A 17,491-nucleotide genomic window follows, 5' to 3' on the forward strand; every position below is an offset into this window, starting at 1 on the left:
TATTTTTGAGTTTTTTTTTCTTGAATAAAAGTTTAACATCCAAACTTTCAGAAAAAAAAAATTTTAAAAAAATTGCACAACTACACTTTACAGGAGTATTAAAGTCTGTGCCGCGTCCTCGTCTCCCAATGTATACAATTCAGGGAGACAGAGGGAGTAATATTTTATAAATTAAGAGATTTTAATTATATTATATAGATAATATTCATTATAAAATTATATATTTGACTAGAATTATTAATTTTATCATTTTACTTAAATTTTTGTTTGATATGCAACTCTATCAAATAAGTTAATATAATTATAAAAGAAAAGCAAGATAAAAATTAATATATTAAATGGCATTTTGGTTGGAGCTGGGTATAAAATTGGAATTAGGAATGGTACATGTGTGCTTAGTTGATTGACGAAATGAATATAGTTATTAATTATAACTAATTAAAATATTCTTTAATTATCATTTCTATATATTTTACCCATTAATTCATTTGTATTAATTATTTATATGTAATGGTATAAATAAAGATGAAAATAAATGAAAATTTTTTGATTACTCAAATCCACGTTTTATGCCAACCTTGAACTTCTTTATTGGATAGAAAAAACTCATATCATGTAAGATTGAGGTATGGATTTTAGGGGGGGCATTAACCAAACACCGTACATATAACTCGACTTTAATCCGATATGATCCGTTTTTCATTCCGAATCGGAGATTTTGAGACACCTTAATCCGATATCGATCCGTGTTCTCCGATCCTAATGGAGTAATGGGGGATTTTTTCGGACATGATGAAAGATGAAGAGTAATTTTACACAAAAAAAATCGGGAATAAATCCTACAACCATCTAATCAAGTAATGAATCCTAGAAATTAAATTGTTCCGTTGTATCAAAAATATCATTTTAGTCGAATCTTAAATTTGTACACTTTCTTTTATATAAAAAAAAATCCCATCGAATATAAATATATAAATTTTGGAGTACTTTGACATCATATATATTTTCCTATGGTATTACTGGATAGAAAGAGTAAAAGATAATATATTTTTTGTTTAAAAAGAAGATAATATATTTTTTAAGGTGATGTGTACATTTCCAATCTTTTAAAACAATCTGAAATAACTGATGCACCATCACTATCTGATATGAGATCTTCATATCCTATGAAATGTTCCAGGCTTTTAACACAACCCAACAGTTCTGATGTTGATGCTGTTTAGGACGCCTACATAGGACCTCTAATTAAGAAACTAAAAGTTTATATTAGCTTTGGGCAAGAACATCTGTTTTTTAAGTTTGATGTTTGGTGATGTATTTCAGATGGATCATATATCTCGGCCAGATAGTTGTATGAGCATTCTGGCCTTCATGAATTGAGTAAATATTACTCTCTCCGTTTTGAAATATAAGTGGCTTGACTTTTTTGCACGCAATTCTAAGTGCTTTGACCGCATTCTAAAAATCATTATTTTTAAAATTTTCTTTTTTTGAATAAAAATATGTGATATATATTTTTATTCAGAAAAAGAAAATTTCAAAATTAATGATTTTTAACATGCGGTCAAAACACATAAAAATACGTGTAAAAAAGTCAAGCGAATGATATTTCAAAACAGAACAGTGGTAGTTCATGGAGTAGTTAAGAAACAAATCTGACAAAGGACATCCTGAGTGTCACACCTTCGAAACTTACATATTGTAATCAACAATACCGAAACAAAATGCATTGATTTTGAAGTTGAATTCGATGAATTTAAACACTTACTCACCAGGCATTACTTGCCAAGACTTGAACATTTAACCATTATGCTGTGAAGAACTATAGGATCACAGCACGGAAATCCTCACAGAGTTCTTCAGTAAAGCATGCCTCTCTCAGGTTTGAACAGAGACCTGGAACTATAAGTTGTACCAACCACGTCGAAAAATAGACGAGACTGAAGTCCAGCAAATAAAATCACAGGTGTTCCAGCTAATCCACTGACTAGATACGGTACCCATTTTATATCTTTCGTATAAACTAGGTAGAAGCTGGCCGCGAAGGCAATCATCATTGTAGTTATTGAGATGAAAAGTGTCAGGAGCCCGACCATCAATTTTAAAGGTAAAGACACCAAGAAATCTCTTTCTGCATAACGTGACGTGAGAATGGCTAAGAACATGAGTATGGAAGCTGAAGAGCTGAACAAGGATACAGCGTCGGCTATTACAAACACCATGAAGGCAGGTCTATGTTTGAATATTGGATGCCCGCTATCCTGATTGCTACCACCAGGTAAAGTAAAAGCCGCTGCAAACGTTATTGTAGCTATAAGGGCAGCAACAATCATGCACTGAGATGCTGTTTGTTTCATCCAGCTTTCCCCTTTTTCCATCAACTCTGCGTGCTCATCAATGAATAAGTTTTGAGGAGTTTTCCCTTGTTTGTTTTCATTTTCTCGCAAAGAAGGATGCACCATAGTTTCTACTTCCTAATAGAGACCAGGGAATTATATAATGAACAGCTGACAAAATATATTTTCAAGTAAAACCATTGTTTTTAGGCTTAAGTTCTTGATAAGGAATATTTACCTTGAACCACAATATTTCCCTTTGCATTTGAAGAGCTGCTCCTGACACAGTCTGAAGTCGACTTTGTTCTGGCTTCATGGCAGCCAAGTGTAGAATGTTGTTATCATCCGTGTCCTTCATACTAGTTATGAGGTCCTTTATTGAGCCTATCTCGTATATCAGGTTGTAGACACTTTCCTGACGATGCAAGACTGCGACGTGAAAAATTGTGCGATCATTGTCATCTACCTTCCATACCAGCTCAGGACACAATTGGAGAAGCTCGATCAAAAATTTAAAGTTGCCCAATGAAGCAGCAACAGATAATAGTCGAGACTGATATCCCATGAATTTATCAACATACTTAGCATCAGGGTGATTACTTTCTTTTTCTTTTATCATCTTGGGCGGGCCTCTGATTATGTCCCATATCTCGTTATCCTTCAGTTGAACAACCTCTTCCCAAATTATCTGGACAATTTTAAGGGCTTGAGACTTCTTTTCACCTGGTCCTCTATTTCGTCCAGGAAGCACTGTGGAAAATGATGTTAGTTTTTACAGAGATAATAGTATATATTTCATTTTTAGTCAAGGGTATATGTTGCATTTGAATTTAGCAAAATAATGTTTCAAATGCTATATTATGCCAACGAGATAGAAATAAGAAAAAGGCCCAATTTCTTCTCTTTTAGACAAGAAAAGCGTTTCCTTTCCTCAGCTTATATTTTTTTAACATAATATTATACACATACATATGAGGGAGCCCCATGGAGACCAGGGTATGCCATGGCTCACCATGAGATTTTATAAATTTTCTATATTCTATGCTTTGAAATTTCAATTAGGTGAGTTGTCCAAGACCATATAGCAGCAACAGATGTATGTTTTTTTTTCATTCAAATCCTAACAATAGCAATGCTTTTTCTCAGTTACTGTAATTTTTTAGTTGAGTAGCATCATGTTTTATCGGCACACCCTAAATTTTGTGGCTCACTCCACCACCGTATATATAATATATTACATGCATACCGGGTCATAAAGAATAATAAGTTCACTCGCAGACAACTTGCCTGTATTAAGCAGTCTCCAACATACAGGCTGCCCTGTTCCAGCAAATACAGAGGGATTTTTAGCCAAAACAAGAAGTGCATTCTTGTCAGTTGTCAGAGCTAATTCTTTCTTGTAATGTTCCACTTCCAGTAATTGTAATGCAACATCTACACAAAGGTTGAAGCTGTTATAACAAGTTGAATGAACCTAATATTAAAAGCAACAGTCATAAAGATCCAGCATTGCAGTCAAGATAAATGTAAAGCACAATATTTATATATATATGAAGAGAAGAAACAAATGCAGAGAAGATATAATTAGCTGTTAGTACAATATTTTTCTAATGAGGAAGTATTCTTTGCAGGAAAGTCCGTGTGCATATTTTTTGTGCCACTTAATATGTATACGGAAAAAAATATTACATTCAATTTGATAGTTAGATTCAGAATGGTGTAAAAGCATATAAAATGGATAAAACAACTTGATTTTGAATTTACCCAGTATGCTGCTAAGCAAGAGAAAGCTTACCGTATAAATTTGCACTGACGCAAGCCTCCAGTAACGTTATTCTATCCCTTCCAGTCCAATCATTATCTGACATACTCATAGTCTTAGAATACAGAAATGACACCATATCTTTGTGTCCAAACAAAGCCGCCATCAGAAGTGGTGACATATTATGGTTTCCGTGTATTTTGAGAAGGCGGGATTCGCTTCCCACCATAATCTCAGCAGATTTAACTGTTCCAGCTGCTGCAGCTAAACACAGAGCTGTATTCCAGTTTCTGTTTTGAAGAAACAAATCCTTAGGATTCATCAAGTCCACCAGCTTTTCCACAAAGTCACTATGCTTTGTTGACGATGCAATGTGCAGAGCAGTTTCATAATTCTTGGTAATGCTCACATTCACTATATCCGGACACTCGTCAATGATCGCTTGGGCAACTTTCCAGTTACCTCTGAGTGCAGCTTTATGGAGTGGCAAACAAAAAGCTAGGTAATTTTTTCTTTCATTCTCTGCGTCATGTCCAAGTGTAAAAGCTTAGTATAGCAATTCAGAATCTTGTCAAGAAAATTAGTTATGGCTAAATTTCTCTTTTTTTGTTACTCAGTTCTATATTGCAATATCAAAAATAATAAGCTCGGCACTGAAAATAACTGAAGTTAACAACAGCCAAAATGTAAGCATATCAAGTTGGAGTTAGCCAAAATGCATTAGCCACTTATGACTTGACAATATGTGCATTCCGTTGGAGTTACATATCAAGTTCATTGCTTCAAAAGAAACATTACGAGCATCTATATCAGGCTATCAGCATACATATATAAGGAAAAATGGTAAAGCTAACCAGAAAGATATTTGGATGAAGGTAAATCGGGAATTCGGCGCTGCTGCCTGACAGGAGTATCAGACTCAGGACGAGGCGGAGGAGGTGTAGCGATATTGATAGAGTGATGTGCCTGTAGTTCCACTTCAACAGGTGACTTTGAACTACTTGCTCCTGCTTAATCATTGTACATGCATATACATTCAGACATTACTCAATAAGAGGTACATAGCCATTGGAGTATATAGTTTGAATTAATGGATGACACTAGGCGAAAATTACCCGAATGAGATTCGTTGCTAGCAGGAGACTTTGAAGTACTTGCTCCAGCCATTTTTCCTGCTTCAAATATACAGACATTAGCGAATGAGGGGTAGAAAGTATAATAAACTTGTGGAAAACAGCGGCGGAGCCACACATGGGCCAGTGCAGTACTCCATCTCATTTTACACGGTCTCTTTTGAAAAAATATATCCTCGTTAATTCAACTATTATTTCTTAACTAATATAGCCCAACACACAACTCAATTTAATTCAACCTAATTATCAAGATATATAGGTATATAAAGAACTCAACTAACGTTTTATTAGAACACGTAAAATTTTAAAAGGAACATGTAAAATGGAACGGAGCAAGTATATACGACAACAGAGAATTACGGACGCAAACTACCGGCACTAGAAATGGGCAAGACAACTTTGTTTAACTTAGAGAATGTGTAAGAAAGAATGAGAGGTGTGAGAATGGTGAGACGAAATACCATGAGCTTTATACTCAGCTACTCAAGGTGAAGAGTCCCACAAGCCCACTATATCAATGAACTTTTAGCAGAGACTTCCATGAATTTAGATTCTGCCAACTACCAAGTCAGCTTAACATTTGAGTTGAATTATTAAAGTCCTTGTTCTGAGCAAGAGACAGTGGATCACCAAAAGTTCAAATTTGAGTCTCACTTAAATCTTATTTTCACCTTTTTTTTTGCAACTACAACAAAATATCTTATCCCCAATTTCTATAAAAATATAATTATATTGGTAGTCGCTCATATCTGGATATTACTACTCCTGTTTTTAGATGAACAGTTTCAGACGAAGGATACTTGGCCGTTTGGGTGGTTTGGGTGACTGGTTAGTTAATACTTAATAAAAGTGTTTGGGAAAAAAAAAAAAATTATGAAACAAAAGTCCGAAATCCTATGTTTTTATAAGTGTTTTTCGACTTTTTATACAAACAATGTTCTTAACTTAAAACTACATAAGCGGGGCTTAAAATCCCCACCTAAACACCCACTTAATTTTTAACACACAATTCACATTGAGAACATATGCATAATAATTAGTTTTAAAATTTCAATTTTGTAAATAAAAATATAAGACTTATACTTAATTCATAAAACGAAGGATTTGGAAAATGATAGTTCTCACCGTGAGATCAATATACTTAACAGTGTGTTTTAAAAAGCCAAATATCATTTATTTGAAACAGAATAATAATTTCAATCCCTGCTTTATTTTCGAATTAAAATTTAAATATTAGTTTTTATTTAAAATAAAATTTTTACAATAATTTGTAGAATTATATATTATAAAAATCTAAAAATAAGTGTTGAATTCTCTACCTCAAGGACCGCCACAATGAAATACTTACAATAGATTTTATAAGACATATATGTTTAGTTTGTTAAAAAAATTAGCCCTTCCATCCTCCTCAATTGTTTCCATTGGAGACGGGAGCTCGACACGCATTCTAATACTGTCATAAAATATAGTTTGATAAATTATTTTGAAATTTTTTTTTGAATAAAAATTTAGTATCTAAACTTTTATACAAAAAAAAATTGAAAAAAAAGTTATGAAACTATGTTTCATATGCGCCTTAAAATGCGTGTCGAGCAATGAAAAAAATGTAAAGAAATGAGAGGAACAGAGAGTATAAAACAAGCTTTTTGAAAAATAATGTTATATTTCGATGAATTTAATCATAAGAAGTTAAGATTGTCGTAAATATCATTATAATCATATTAAATAAAAATTATAAATATAAAATTGGTCAGTTTTCCGAGACATCTCGAAAAAATGATTCATATGAAATGATGTGCCTGCTTGGCGAATGTTATTTTTCAAATCACAGTTTATTTTTCTCAAAAAATGTATTTTTTTATAATATTTTTGGATATAAATGATAAATAAGTGTTTCATATTCGTTATTTTAAAAAATAAAAAATTATTTTTTAAAAAAAATAAAATTTTATGTATTTTTTTTCAAAAATAAATCTTTATTTTTCGAAAAATAACTAAATTTAAGGTAAATATATACTAAAATATATCGACGCAGATATGATACCCCGTGGACAACCGTCAACCAGATGCTGGGGCCGCTGGGCGGCAGCCGCAGTGTGAAGCCGAAAACAAATGAAAACCGCCTCCACTGTATACATAATACATACATAGGTAGCACCCATAGCATACCCTCTTATATGAAATTACGTACCACACCAGTATAAATATATACATAATATATATTTTATTATATTTTTTATGAAATATAATTGCAAATTTTGATTATTAAACCGAAAACGAAGTTATACAATTTTTTTATTCCAAAGATCATCTAAAATTATGCAATATCTCAACATGATTCTATAACAGAATAATAATCATCCAAAATTATTCTGTTGTAGAATCAGTTTCGAAAATATACTTTTTTTAATCAAATTTTAAGTGTTAAATTACTTAAAATAGATTTATTTTATAGTACTCTATATTAGAATCACGTTTTATATGTATTCTATAACAGAATTTATAATAAAATTGATGATTTATAGTGGCGCGCTATGTAACTCCATATAAGAAGTCCCTCTTTGGAATGTTGGCCTACATACATATATACGATTTCATGAATTTTTGATCAACAACGATATATTTTATAATATATTCTGTATTTTTTTTGTTTGACAGAATATGTTCTGTATTTCAATATAATCCTATACATACTTTTTTGGTAAATATTTTTGGACGATATTTAGCTAATAATATTTCTGTCTAATATTATTAAATATTATTAAATAATGTATTTAAATACTGAATAATAATATTTTGATCAAATACAACTAAAAATGAATATTTTGGAAAATCCAATTTTTCTGTAGGGCCGTAATTTTTTTTCATGGAATAGTAATTGCACATACAGAAACACACGCAACGTGAGATACTACCATCAATTGATCGATTGGAGCCGCAGCTAGGTTTACTACAATCACTGATCAATTCACCCTCAACTCAATGGCTCTATGGTGCAGATTGAAGCAACCCCAGCTCAAATCCTTATCAAATCACCTCAAAAGATGCTTTTTTTCACCTATTTTACTCACTCAACACCCAAGAATCTCTACTATAACCCAGCAAGATTCAATTTTGAATAATACCCACTTCAAGATTCCTCAAAATTTTCGATCTTTTGCTGTTCCTGCACAGGTGAAATCATTATTTTCACTTGTATTTCTGTGCTTGTGTGTGTGTGTGTGTGTTTGTGATGTTTGTTTAAGGGTGTGTGTATAATGTGTCTGATGATTGATGTCGGTATGTGTTTGTGTGTTTAGTTTAAGCCAAAACAAGAAGAGGAAGAAGACGATGGGCCGCGGTTGAATGAGAAAATTACAGCTCCTTCTGTTAGGCTTGTGTTGGATCAAGGTAATTTTTGTTGTTGTTGTTTTAAGGTTATATATTGCATTTGTTGTTGTTTTAAGGTTATATATTGCATTGCTTAAGTTGAACTTGAAGCATGAACTATTTATAATTAGTAATCATGTTGTTGCTCTTAATTGTTTTAAATTGTCATGCTTTTGTTTTTAGACATATGCTTTCCCTTTGTTTGGAGGATTGGAATTAAGGAAATATAGAATAAGATCTTTGTTTTCATTATTTTTGTGTGCGAGTATTTTTCAGTGCAGCATTAGAGTGTGACAGGAAATCAAGTGATTTACATTTAATGTTGTACTTTAAAGGAGCTTCTATTTTTATCTTTTGCACATTGGAGTATAAATTTTATGCATGTTTACAGGCCATACTATAGTGTCAAGGCGTGAAGCTTTGGAGCGGGCAAAAAGTGTAGATCAAGATTTAGTTGAGGTAACTATTTCCCAACAGAATTAGTCTACAATATAATATAATGTAAGATGTTTGTGGGCAAAAGTTTGTTTGTTTGCTAATTCTTTCTTCCCGTATTACAGGTAGATCGAAATGCTAAGCCTCCTGTTTGCAAAATCATGGACTATCATAGAGAACAATACGTAAAAAAATTAAAGGAGAAAGAGCGTACTAAAAGCAAGGTATTGTTTCCTTTGTAATTAAAAAAAAAATGTAGTGATGTATCTCAACATGTGGTTGATATGTTCTTCTTTGGTAGTTCATATATTTTTTAGTATAAGGTGTTGGGAATATCAGAATCAAACTCCTAGTCCCTACCACCTCTCCGTTTGTAATATCGTTTATGCTATCATTATCTTTTAGAGAAAAACATTAGGGATATGCCCTTAGATGTTAATGGAGTATTTGGATAAGGGGTTGGGAAGAGGTGGGTTAGGCTGGGTTAGGAAGGGAGGGTTGGATTGAACCCTTGGTTTGTTTGGATGTAATGGTTGAGGATGAAGGGTTAGAATGCAAGATTAAAAATGTATATAATAAAAATAAAAATATTAATATGTATTAAAAATTATTATTATCTCATTAATTAGAAAATAAATTATCTATTTTCAATGCTTTAAAATTACAATTAAAATTAATTTATCATAAGATATTTGTATCATTTTTATTTTAATAAAAGATATAGGAAATTCTACATGTATCAATTTGCATGATTTTAGATGGTTAAAACAACTTCAATGAATTTGTTTTTCAAAAAAAAAAAAAAACTTCAATGAATTTAACAATGATTTTCATTTGTTATTTACGTGTGACATCAAACATAGCCACGTAACCCTAATGGTGCCCACATGTATTTTTAAAAGAGCACTCTAACTGAGGAAGGAATGAAGACACGCTTTTAACCAGCCTTGATACCCTCAAATGGGGTTTGGGGAATGTTATATAAATCAGCGCAAAACCAAACCCTGTCTAAGTCTAACCCTCTGAAACCCAACCAGCTTGTTATAATTTGTTTCCAAACATGGTTTCAAATATTATTAACCGTCCCCGGCACAACCCAACCCTTCTCAACCCCTCATCCATATACACCCTAAAGACTCTTAGATGCAAATTTACCTTTTTTATGTAGGAAGTTTTTTCCGTGACAACAAGCTCTCAAATTTCTAGCAGGCTGCAAATTACAAAAAAAAAATGCCAATTTGTATAGTTGCATCTATTGATTTTGTTGTTCCCATGATGTAATCTTTCAGTTCTTGTCATCTTGATGACCCTTAAGAAAGCCCAATGAACATGTGGATCTTGATTTATTAGTGGTCTATCCCTACACTTTTCCACATCACTTCTAATATCCATGAAACCAATATGAATGAGGCATTAATCACTTAATAGGTTTCTTTAGGGACTTCAGTGATTGGATGGTTCTTACAAGCATATTCGCATCCCATTAAGTAGTCCTGTGAGCCAGTCTTTTTTGTGTGTTGCTGTAAATGGAGTGTGATATATCTATTGTAACTATAAGTCGCTACAAAATTTAACTTGCCACCTTGATATTCTAATAGCAAGCTGGCGAATTGTTTACTTCAATGAAGTACAAGCTACTCCAGTTTTTATGCTTTATAGGTAGGTATAATATGTCATTTTGAACTCACGCTCAAAGGAGAGCAATCACCTTTCATTGAAACAACTTCCCTGAATTAGCTTCCATTAGAACCTCCACTGGAAAATGCTGCATCGGACTTGCAGGGACCGGGTCACTTTGTATTTGTTGTCTGGAGAAGTACTTTGAAGTAAACAATAAGAAAAGAAGTTAATTGTAGCTAAGAGTACCGGCGACAGCTGGAAAAACTTCTTGTAGGGATGTAATGCTATGGTGAAACATTGAAAACTGCATGCTATATTTCGACATATCTCCTGTTGCAAGTTATGAGCCATTACCTTATCTGTGCATGAAAATTGATGGGTTGATCTTCATTTGTTGAAATTCATTTCAAGTAATTTCATTTCACTCTGTATGTCTCTTCTAGTTTGTGAGGCATTGTGTTGGTTGTATAAGCAGTTGGATAGAGTTGATAACTTTATTTAGTTGATTTATAGTTACAATTTTTTAGCATAGACATTCCTTCATTTGTCTTTATTGCATGTCTTCTTACTATGATCATTCTAGACTATTTAAATTTTATATATTTTATTGGCAGGCTGAAGTGACTCTCAAGAAAGGATCATCCAAATCAGTTCAGTTTGAGAGTAAAATTGTGAGTGCATCTAATACTTATGCTTATTAATGCACGGCTGAAATGACTGTACCTGATAAAAAAAAAGGATAAGCGAAAGTGTTTTCTAGCCCTAGGGCTCTAAATGAGTCGATTTGTTTGTGAACAAGCTCGGCTCAACTCGATTTGGCCCGTTATCGAGCTCTAATTCGAACAAAAAAATATGCTTGTTAAGGAACTCAAGTCGATTCGAGTATTATTTGTGTTCGACTCGATCTCGACTCTTAATCGACTCGTTAAACTCGAACCCGGCTCTTTAAAATAGAATAGATATGAGATTTCAGCTTTGTCATGTGTTAAAAAATAGAGATAAATAGATAATAGAATACAAATACAATATTAATATTTGATATTTTAACTTCTACTGAATTTTCCATAATTTAATATTTTATAAAAATTTATTTTTAAGTTTTAAATCAGCTCAAAATAAAATAAAATAATTGAAATTTTCACGAGCTACTCGAAATTGATTCGAACTCGATTCGACTTGAATTGTATTGTTCGCGAGCAAATCGAACTCAACTTGGTTCTTAATGAACTCATTTTTGAACAACAACAATTGTTCGATAAGCTTAACGACCAAACATGACAAGAAAAAAATCAAACTTGAACTCAATAAGCAAAAAAGTTGACCTGACTTTTTGTTTACAGCCCTATGTTGGCATATATAGAAGCTTTACTTGATGAAAATAACATATATAATAGCAGAAATATACTTGAAGTATTACTACTCTTATCTAAGCCTGTGGAACCTTCGTTTCATAGAGCATCTCCTATATGGTTACACTGTCATTACAATTTGATCATCAAACCATTTACAATCTGGATTCTAAAATAGCTTGTTGGAATTCTATAGTACCGTTTATATTATTATGACATCTTGAGCTCATTACTGAAGTAGCAAGACTTGATATAGTACTACATTATTTAGTTATTTTCATATTTTCAGTAAATTATTATGTTCCTCCGTAATTCTTCTGTGTATTGCTTGTAAATGTTTTCAAGTTTCACCATCCCACTTTCAATTAGTATATAAAAAGTAAATTTTTGGGACCATGCAGGTAATTTTGAAGTTGCTAACTATTGTAATATTTTCAAGGGGAAAGTTGCTTGAAGTGATGTAGATGAGAGGGAACAACAAATTAATGTCTTAGTGATATGACAATATTTGACACCCTTAATGATTGCCACCATTGGATGTGCTCATGATAGATGGAATTCATTATTTTGTCCATTTTATTCTGGAAAAACTGTCTCTTGAAAATCCATCAGATACAGAACTTTCAGTGGATCTGTGGCAGTAACATATGCTCTGACTTAGTATTTTAGGAAAAAACTGATTAATTAGAGATTTTTCAAATTGATTTCTTGTTGAGACTTTACTAAATTCACTTCTTTTTTTGGCCAACATTTAAGGTGTAAACATTTCCTCTGTTCTTATGTTTATAGGAAGAAAAAGACCTGCAAATGAAGGCAGCAACAGTCAAAAAAATGATGGAAAGTGGTTATCGTGTAAAGGTATATTTTATTTGTTATAGACATGATGTTATTTTAATCTTTGTTTTAAATGTTATTGGTAGTTATAATCGTGATGCCCTTGTACCATAAGTATGTTACACTTACATTTTCTTTCCCAGTGGAATGGATTATTGGATGTTTTTCTGGTATAGCATTTTTGTTGATTTGCTACAGTAGGACTACATATCTTGTGCATATGCTTTACATCATTTGGTGTTGTTTAATGCACACACTCTTTGTCGTTATGAACTATAAATAGTTCCTTGTCTGAAGCATTTTGGTTTTTGAACAGTGTCTCGCCAAGGCGAATGATAAAAAGGCGAATGATAAAACGGAGAATGATGAAACGGATAATGATAAATCAGAGAATGATAGAAAGGGGAATGATAGAAAGGGGAATGATAGAAAAGGGAATGATAAGAAGGTGAATAATAAAAAGGTGAATGATAAAAAGGCAATGCCTAATGAAGATGAGAACCTACCAGGATTGTTAGCCCGTTTCTGCGCTCTGGTAATTTTCTACCTCCCTTTACATGGTGATAATACTTCAGAAAATTTATGCACCAGTAACAATAATCTTTGCTTTGCAGATTGCGGATGTTGCAGTTATAGAAAGTGGGCCTATAATAGAGAGAAAAGGGGCATATGTTGTTGTCCGACATGTGAAGTATGGGCTACCAAAGAAAGGCTCAAAGAAAACTTTCCAACTTCAAGCCACAAGTAACCAAGCTAAAGAGGTTTCCTATTCAGAGGCAGACATGATTCCTGTCAATGAAAGCTCCATGCTTGATGACCTGACCCCCACATCCCACCCACCAGAACCTTCACTTGAAATTGAAAATAGGTACAAAAAGGACCAAGGAAGCAGATCTTTACCTTACACAGAACTGAATGTTGCTAGTCCTCCATGTGAGACTGAGAACAGGTACAAAAAGGACCAAACAACCAGGTCTCCGTCTTCCGCAGAAATAAATGTTGCTGGTCCTTCACTTGAGACTGAGAACAGGTACAGAAAAGATCCGATAAACAGGTCTTCGCCTACACAAACAAATTTCGCAAGTGCTGATACAAAACCTTTACAACCCCAATCTCCATACCAAGGCAGACAACCACAACAATATCCAAACCAAGAGAGGCAAGTGCCACAATATCCAAACCAAGGTAGGCAACCACTACAACATCCAGATCTAGGCAGGCAACCGCAACAATATCCTGACCAAGGCAGGCAACTGCCAAAATATCCATCTCAAGGTAGGTCAACACAGCCATATCCGAACCAAGGGAGGCAAGCACCAGAATATCCGAACCAGGGCAGACCATATCCTGGTGCTTCACCTAATTCATCCGGTGGTTCGGAACCTAACAGTACTACTGAGCCACAACCGGCAGTGGTAAATAGGTATAAGAAAGCTGTTAATCAGCATTCAGGTGTGCCCAACTTTCATGGCAGAGGGCACGGTAGATAATGTTTTTGTCATACAGAAACTCTCTGCAGTCTGGGAAATGCAATATTGGCAGTGTGGCAATTGTAGGGAAGACTTAATGGAGTATTTTTGACAATTGAGTTGGAGAAGATCACGTAGGTGAAATTGCCAAGACACCATTCTTTAACTAACACTGAGGATACAGAACTCGTAAGCATGATTGAATGAATGGTGCTGGTCATTCATAGATCCATTATTTCGATAACTAAAATTCCAATAATTATAAATGGTATTGTGAGATTAAACACCCTGGCTTTAGTTTATTATTATTGAGGAGATCGGTTTTTTGTTCAGCGTGCTTCAGAGACCTATGTTCTCCCAAGTCAAAGTGATGGTTAAAATTATGGAATGTCATAGACAGAAAATGTCAGGTCTTTAGGAGGTATGTATTTTTACTTAGAAGTGAATGTTAAGCCTAGCCGAACGTTTTGTTGGTTTGTAGATGGGTGTTTAGTCGATCAATATGTTGGTTTTGTTGGTGTGCAGGTTTACCTATTCAGTCATTTTCAATACTCTGCATCTGAATTTCAACAAGCTTGTTCCGAATGTAAGAACTGGTATGATAGAGTAAGAAACTAGTAAGCTGGCAATTTATGTGGTGGCAAGATATGTGATTTGCAAGAAATTACTGTCAAAACTTTTGCACCATCCAAGTTACATATTGTTGGGTACTTAAGTTGGTTTTTGGTATGTGACAAAAAAAAAAAAAAAAAAGTTGGTTTTTGGTCCATGACAATCGATTGTCATGGAGGTCTTATCTAACACACAGCTGCATTACCATCATATATGTATTTCAAGGGTTGAGATTTAAACTTGTTTTTTTAAGTATCCGCTTCCGCGGACAGGGACTTTCCCTAATTTTCCGCGTCCCTATCCGCGGAAAATTATAGCGGATACTTAAAAAAACGAAGTTTTAATCTGGATCTTTGAAATAGAGATCCGACGGCCCTGGATGTGTGTTAAATAACGTGTCTCTGACAACCGGTTGTCAGGGACCAGGACCCACTAAAGTTTACCACTGACAATTACAGTACTACTTGCATGCCTGCTATTACAAGCTCAAAGATGGCTAGACTAGGGCCGTTGCCTTTGTTTCTGCGAAGCTTGGTATCTACTACTCCCTCCATCTCATTTTAAGTGTCCTGTTTGACTTTTGAATGGTCAAATTGATTAAATTTTGACTGAGATTTACACATATAATATAAATTTTAAAAATAAAAAAATTATGTCATTATAAAGTACATACAATATACTATAAAATGTAATTTTAGCTTTTTAAAATAATAACAAATTTGTTCTTTATGTTTGGTCAAAAATTGGTCAGTTTGACCGTTGAAAATCAAAACATGACACTTAAAATGGGATGGAGGGAGTATTTATATCCAAGTCCGTACAATGCAATGCCATTTATTTTCTGTTCATTGATGATAAAATATTAAGACATGATTTCAAATACTCCCTCCATCCCAATTTAGATGAGCTCTTCGCTCATTTCACACATATTAAGGAGTATTAAATGATAGTTTTTTTTTTCATCTCTACCCATATTTATTTTGTTGACTTTTGATAGTATTAGCTACTTGGTATATTGGAAATGATAAATAAAAGAGGATAAAGTTGGAAAATTGTTGATAAATGTACATTGAAAAGAAAGAGGCTCAACTATTTTGGGATAATTTTTTTTGTCAAAAAAGTTATCTAATTTGGAATGGAGGGAGTATAAGATATTCATTGGGATGGCTGTGTTTATTTCCATTCCATTTCATTCAAGCGAGGGCATTCATATCGATAAGAATTGTCATCTCATATCAATATTATAATTATGTTCTTGTCGAACGACGTTCCATTTATAAGAATTGTCATCTCATAACGATACAATATTAGTTTTCTAGTCACCACGTTAAAATCATGCATATCTTTTTTATCACGAGTAAGAGCGACATGGTGGCTCATCTCTTGTAGTGTAGTTATCTTCAGACAAAAATACCCATACAAAATCCAAATACAAGTACCTACTACTAGCACCACCAGTCAAAAGGGGCTGCATAGTCATTGTCTCAACCACTCAATTATCAAATATTATTAATGTAATTTCGTAGGAAGCTGGGGCGAAAATGCCTAAAAAGAGGGGTTGCTAGTATTCACTGAAATCACATAGCTCACACACAAATCTCCAATCAGTCTTCAACCCTTGTATTGCATTGTAAATCACATAGCTCACACACAAATCTCCAATCAGTCTCCAATCAGCTACTATCTGTTCAGTGTTCTCACTGCAGGTGCAGTTCATCACTTTGGATGAATCAATATTTCCACAGAAAAACCTGAAAGCCTGAACCAGTTGTTTCCAATAATTTGGCTCAATCCAAACTATCATGTCTCACGGGCGTCCCAACAAAACTCCTTTTCCTAAAAGTTTGAATGAACTACTCTTAAACAGGAGTTCTGCACATTCTGATGCTCTGGAACTATCAACTGAACTGCTTCCGACCAGCAGACATCGTGATCAATCATATTCTGCACAATCCCATTCATCTCCATCATCAACATCTCAACCGCACCCCCAAGACGACAATTATCCTGAAAGTCTAAGGAAATTTCTTAAGATAACTATGTATCCTGAGAGTTTACAGAAATTTCTTTTGAAGCAGCATTCTCAATCATCACAGTCATCATCATCATCTCAAATGCACCCGAAAGAAACTAGTCTTTCTGAGAGTTTACAGGAATTTCTTTTGAAGCAGCATTCTCAATCATCCCAGTCATCATCAACATCTCAAGTGCATTCAAAAGAAACTACTTTCCCTGAATCCCTACAAATATTTTTTCAGAAGCAGCATTCACAGTCATCACACTCATCGTCAACATCTCAAGTGCACCCAAAAGAAACTAGTTTGCCTGAATCTCTACAGAAATTTCTACAAAAGCAGCTTTCTCAGTCATCGCACTCATCATCAACATCTCCAATGCCTTCTGAAGTAATTCCTTTTCCAGAAAGTCTAAATCAATTACTTTCTGAGAAATCTAGTGACTCCTTCGAACAACATCTTAATCCTATTCCATCAATATCTCAAATTCGCCCCTTACCAAGGTCAATACAAAAACATAATGATTCCATATTAGCACAAGCTAAAGAGTTTGCTTT

The 17,491-nt window shown here is 33.7% G+C and overlaps 3 protein-coding genes across 5 annotated transcripts; 1 reads left to right on the forward strand and 2 right to left on the reverse strand.

The window, feature by feature from the left end:
* Positions 1–1,648: 1,648 nt before the first annotated feature.
* LOC135151329 (ankyrin repeat-containing protein ITN1-like) lies at positions 1,649–3,200 on the reverse strand. Its single transcript, XM_064089509.1, has 2 exons — positions 2,575–3,200; positions 1,649–2,474 (listed from the first exon to the last, which is right to left on the reverse strand). The coding sequence occupies exons 1-2, from the start codon at positions 2,953–2,955 to the stop codon at positions 1,860–1,862; spliced, it is 996 nt and encodes a 331-aa protein (XP_063945579.1). The 5' UTR covers positions 2,956–3,200; the 3' UTR covers positions 1,649–1,859.
* Positions 3,201–3,385: 185 nt separating this feature from the next.
* Positions 3,386–5,835, reverse strand: LOC108212723 (ankyrin repeat-containing protein ITN1). Of its 2 annotated transcripts, none has more exons than XM_064089510.1 (5): positions 5,693–5,827; positions 5,214–5,273; positions 4,953–5,105; positions 4,132–4,620; positions 3,386–3,770 (listed from the first exon to the last, which is right to left on the reverse strand). In XM_064089510.1, the coding sequence occupies exons 2-5, from the start codon at positions 5,263–5,265 to the stop codon at positions 3,571–3,573; spliced, it is 894 nt and encodes a 297-aa protein (XP_063945580.1). In that variant the 5' UTR covers positions 5,266–5,273; positions 5,693–5,827; the 3' UTR covers positions 3,386–3,570. The 2 variants fall into 2 exon arrangements, with proteins under 2 accessions (XP_063945580.1, XP_017239930.2); XM_017384441.2 differs by having other exon boundaries at positions 3,387–3,770; positions 5,214–5,270; positions 5,693–5,835.
* A 2,269-nt stretch (positions 5,836–8,104) lies between these two features.
* LOC108215403 (translation initiation factor IF3-1, mitochondrial) lies at positions 8,105–14,994 on the forward strand. 2 transcript variants are annotated; one of them, XR_010290115.1, is made up of 9 exons: positions 8,105–8,405; positions 8,531–8,621; positions 8,992–9,059; positions 9,161–9,259; positions 11,270–11,326; positions 12,794–12,862; positions 13,155–13,373; positions 13,453–14,728; positions 14,833–14,994. XR_010290115.1 is itself a non-coding variant. In XM_017387904.2 (8 exons), exons 1-8 carry the CDS (start codon positions 8,214–8,216, stop codon positions 14,326–14,328), a joined length of 1,671 nt encoding a protein of 556 aa, XP_017243393.1. In that variant the 5' UTR covers positions 8,105–8,213; the 3' UTR covers positions 14,329–14,994. The 2 variants fall into 2 exon arrangements, 1 of the variants encoding a protein (XP_017243393.1); XM_017387904.2 differs by having other exon boundaries at positions 13,453–14,994.
* Positions 14,995–17,491: the final 2,497 nt, after the last annotated feature.

Source organism: Daucus carota, chromosome 3 (genome assembly GCF_001625215.2).
Source record: "Daucus carota subsp. sativus chromosome 3, DH1 v3.0, whole genome shotgun sequence".
In the NCBI taxonomy this organism is placed as follows: domain Eukaryota; kingdom Viridiplantae; phylum Streptophyta; class Magnoliopsida; order Apiales; family Apiaceae; genus Daucus; species Daucus carota.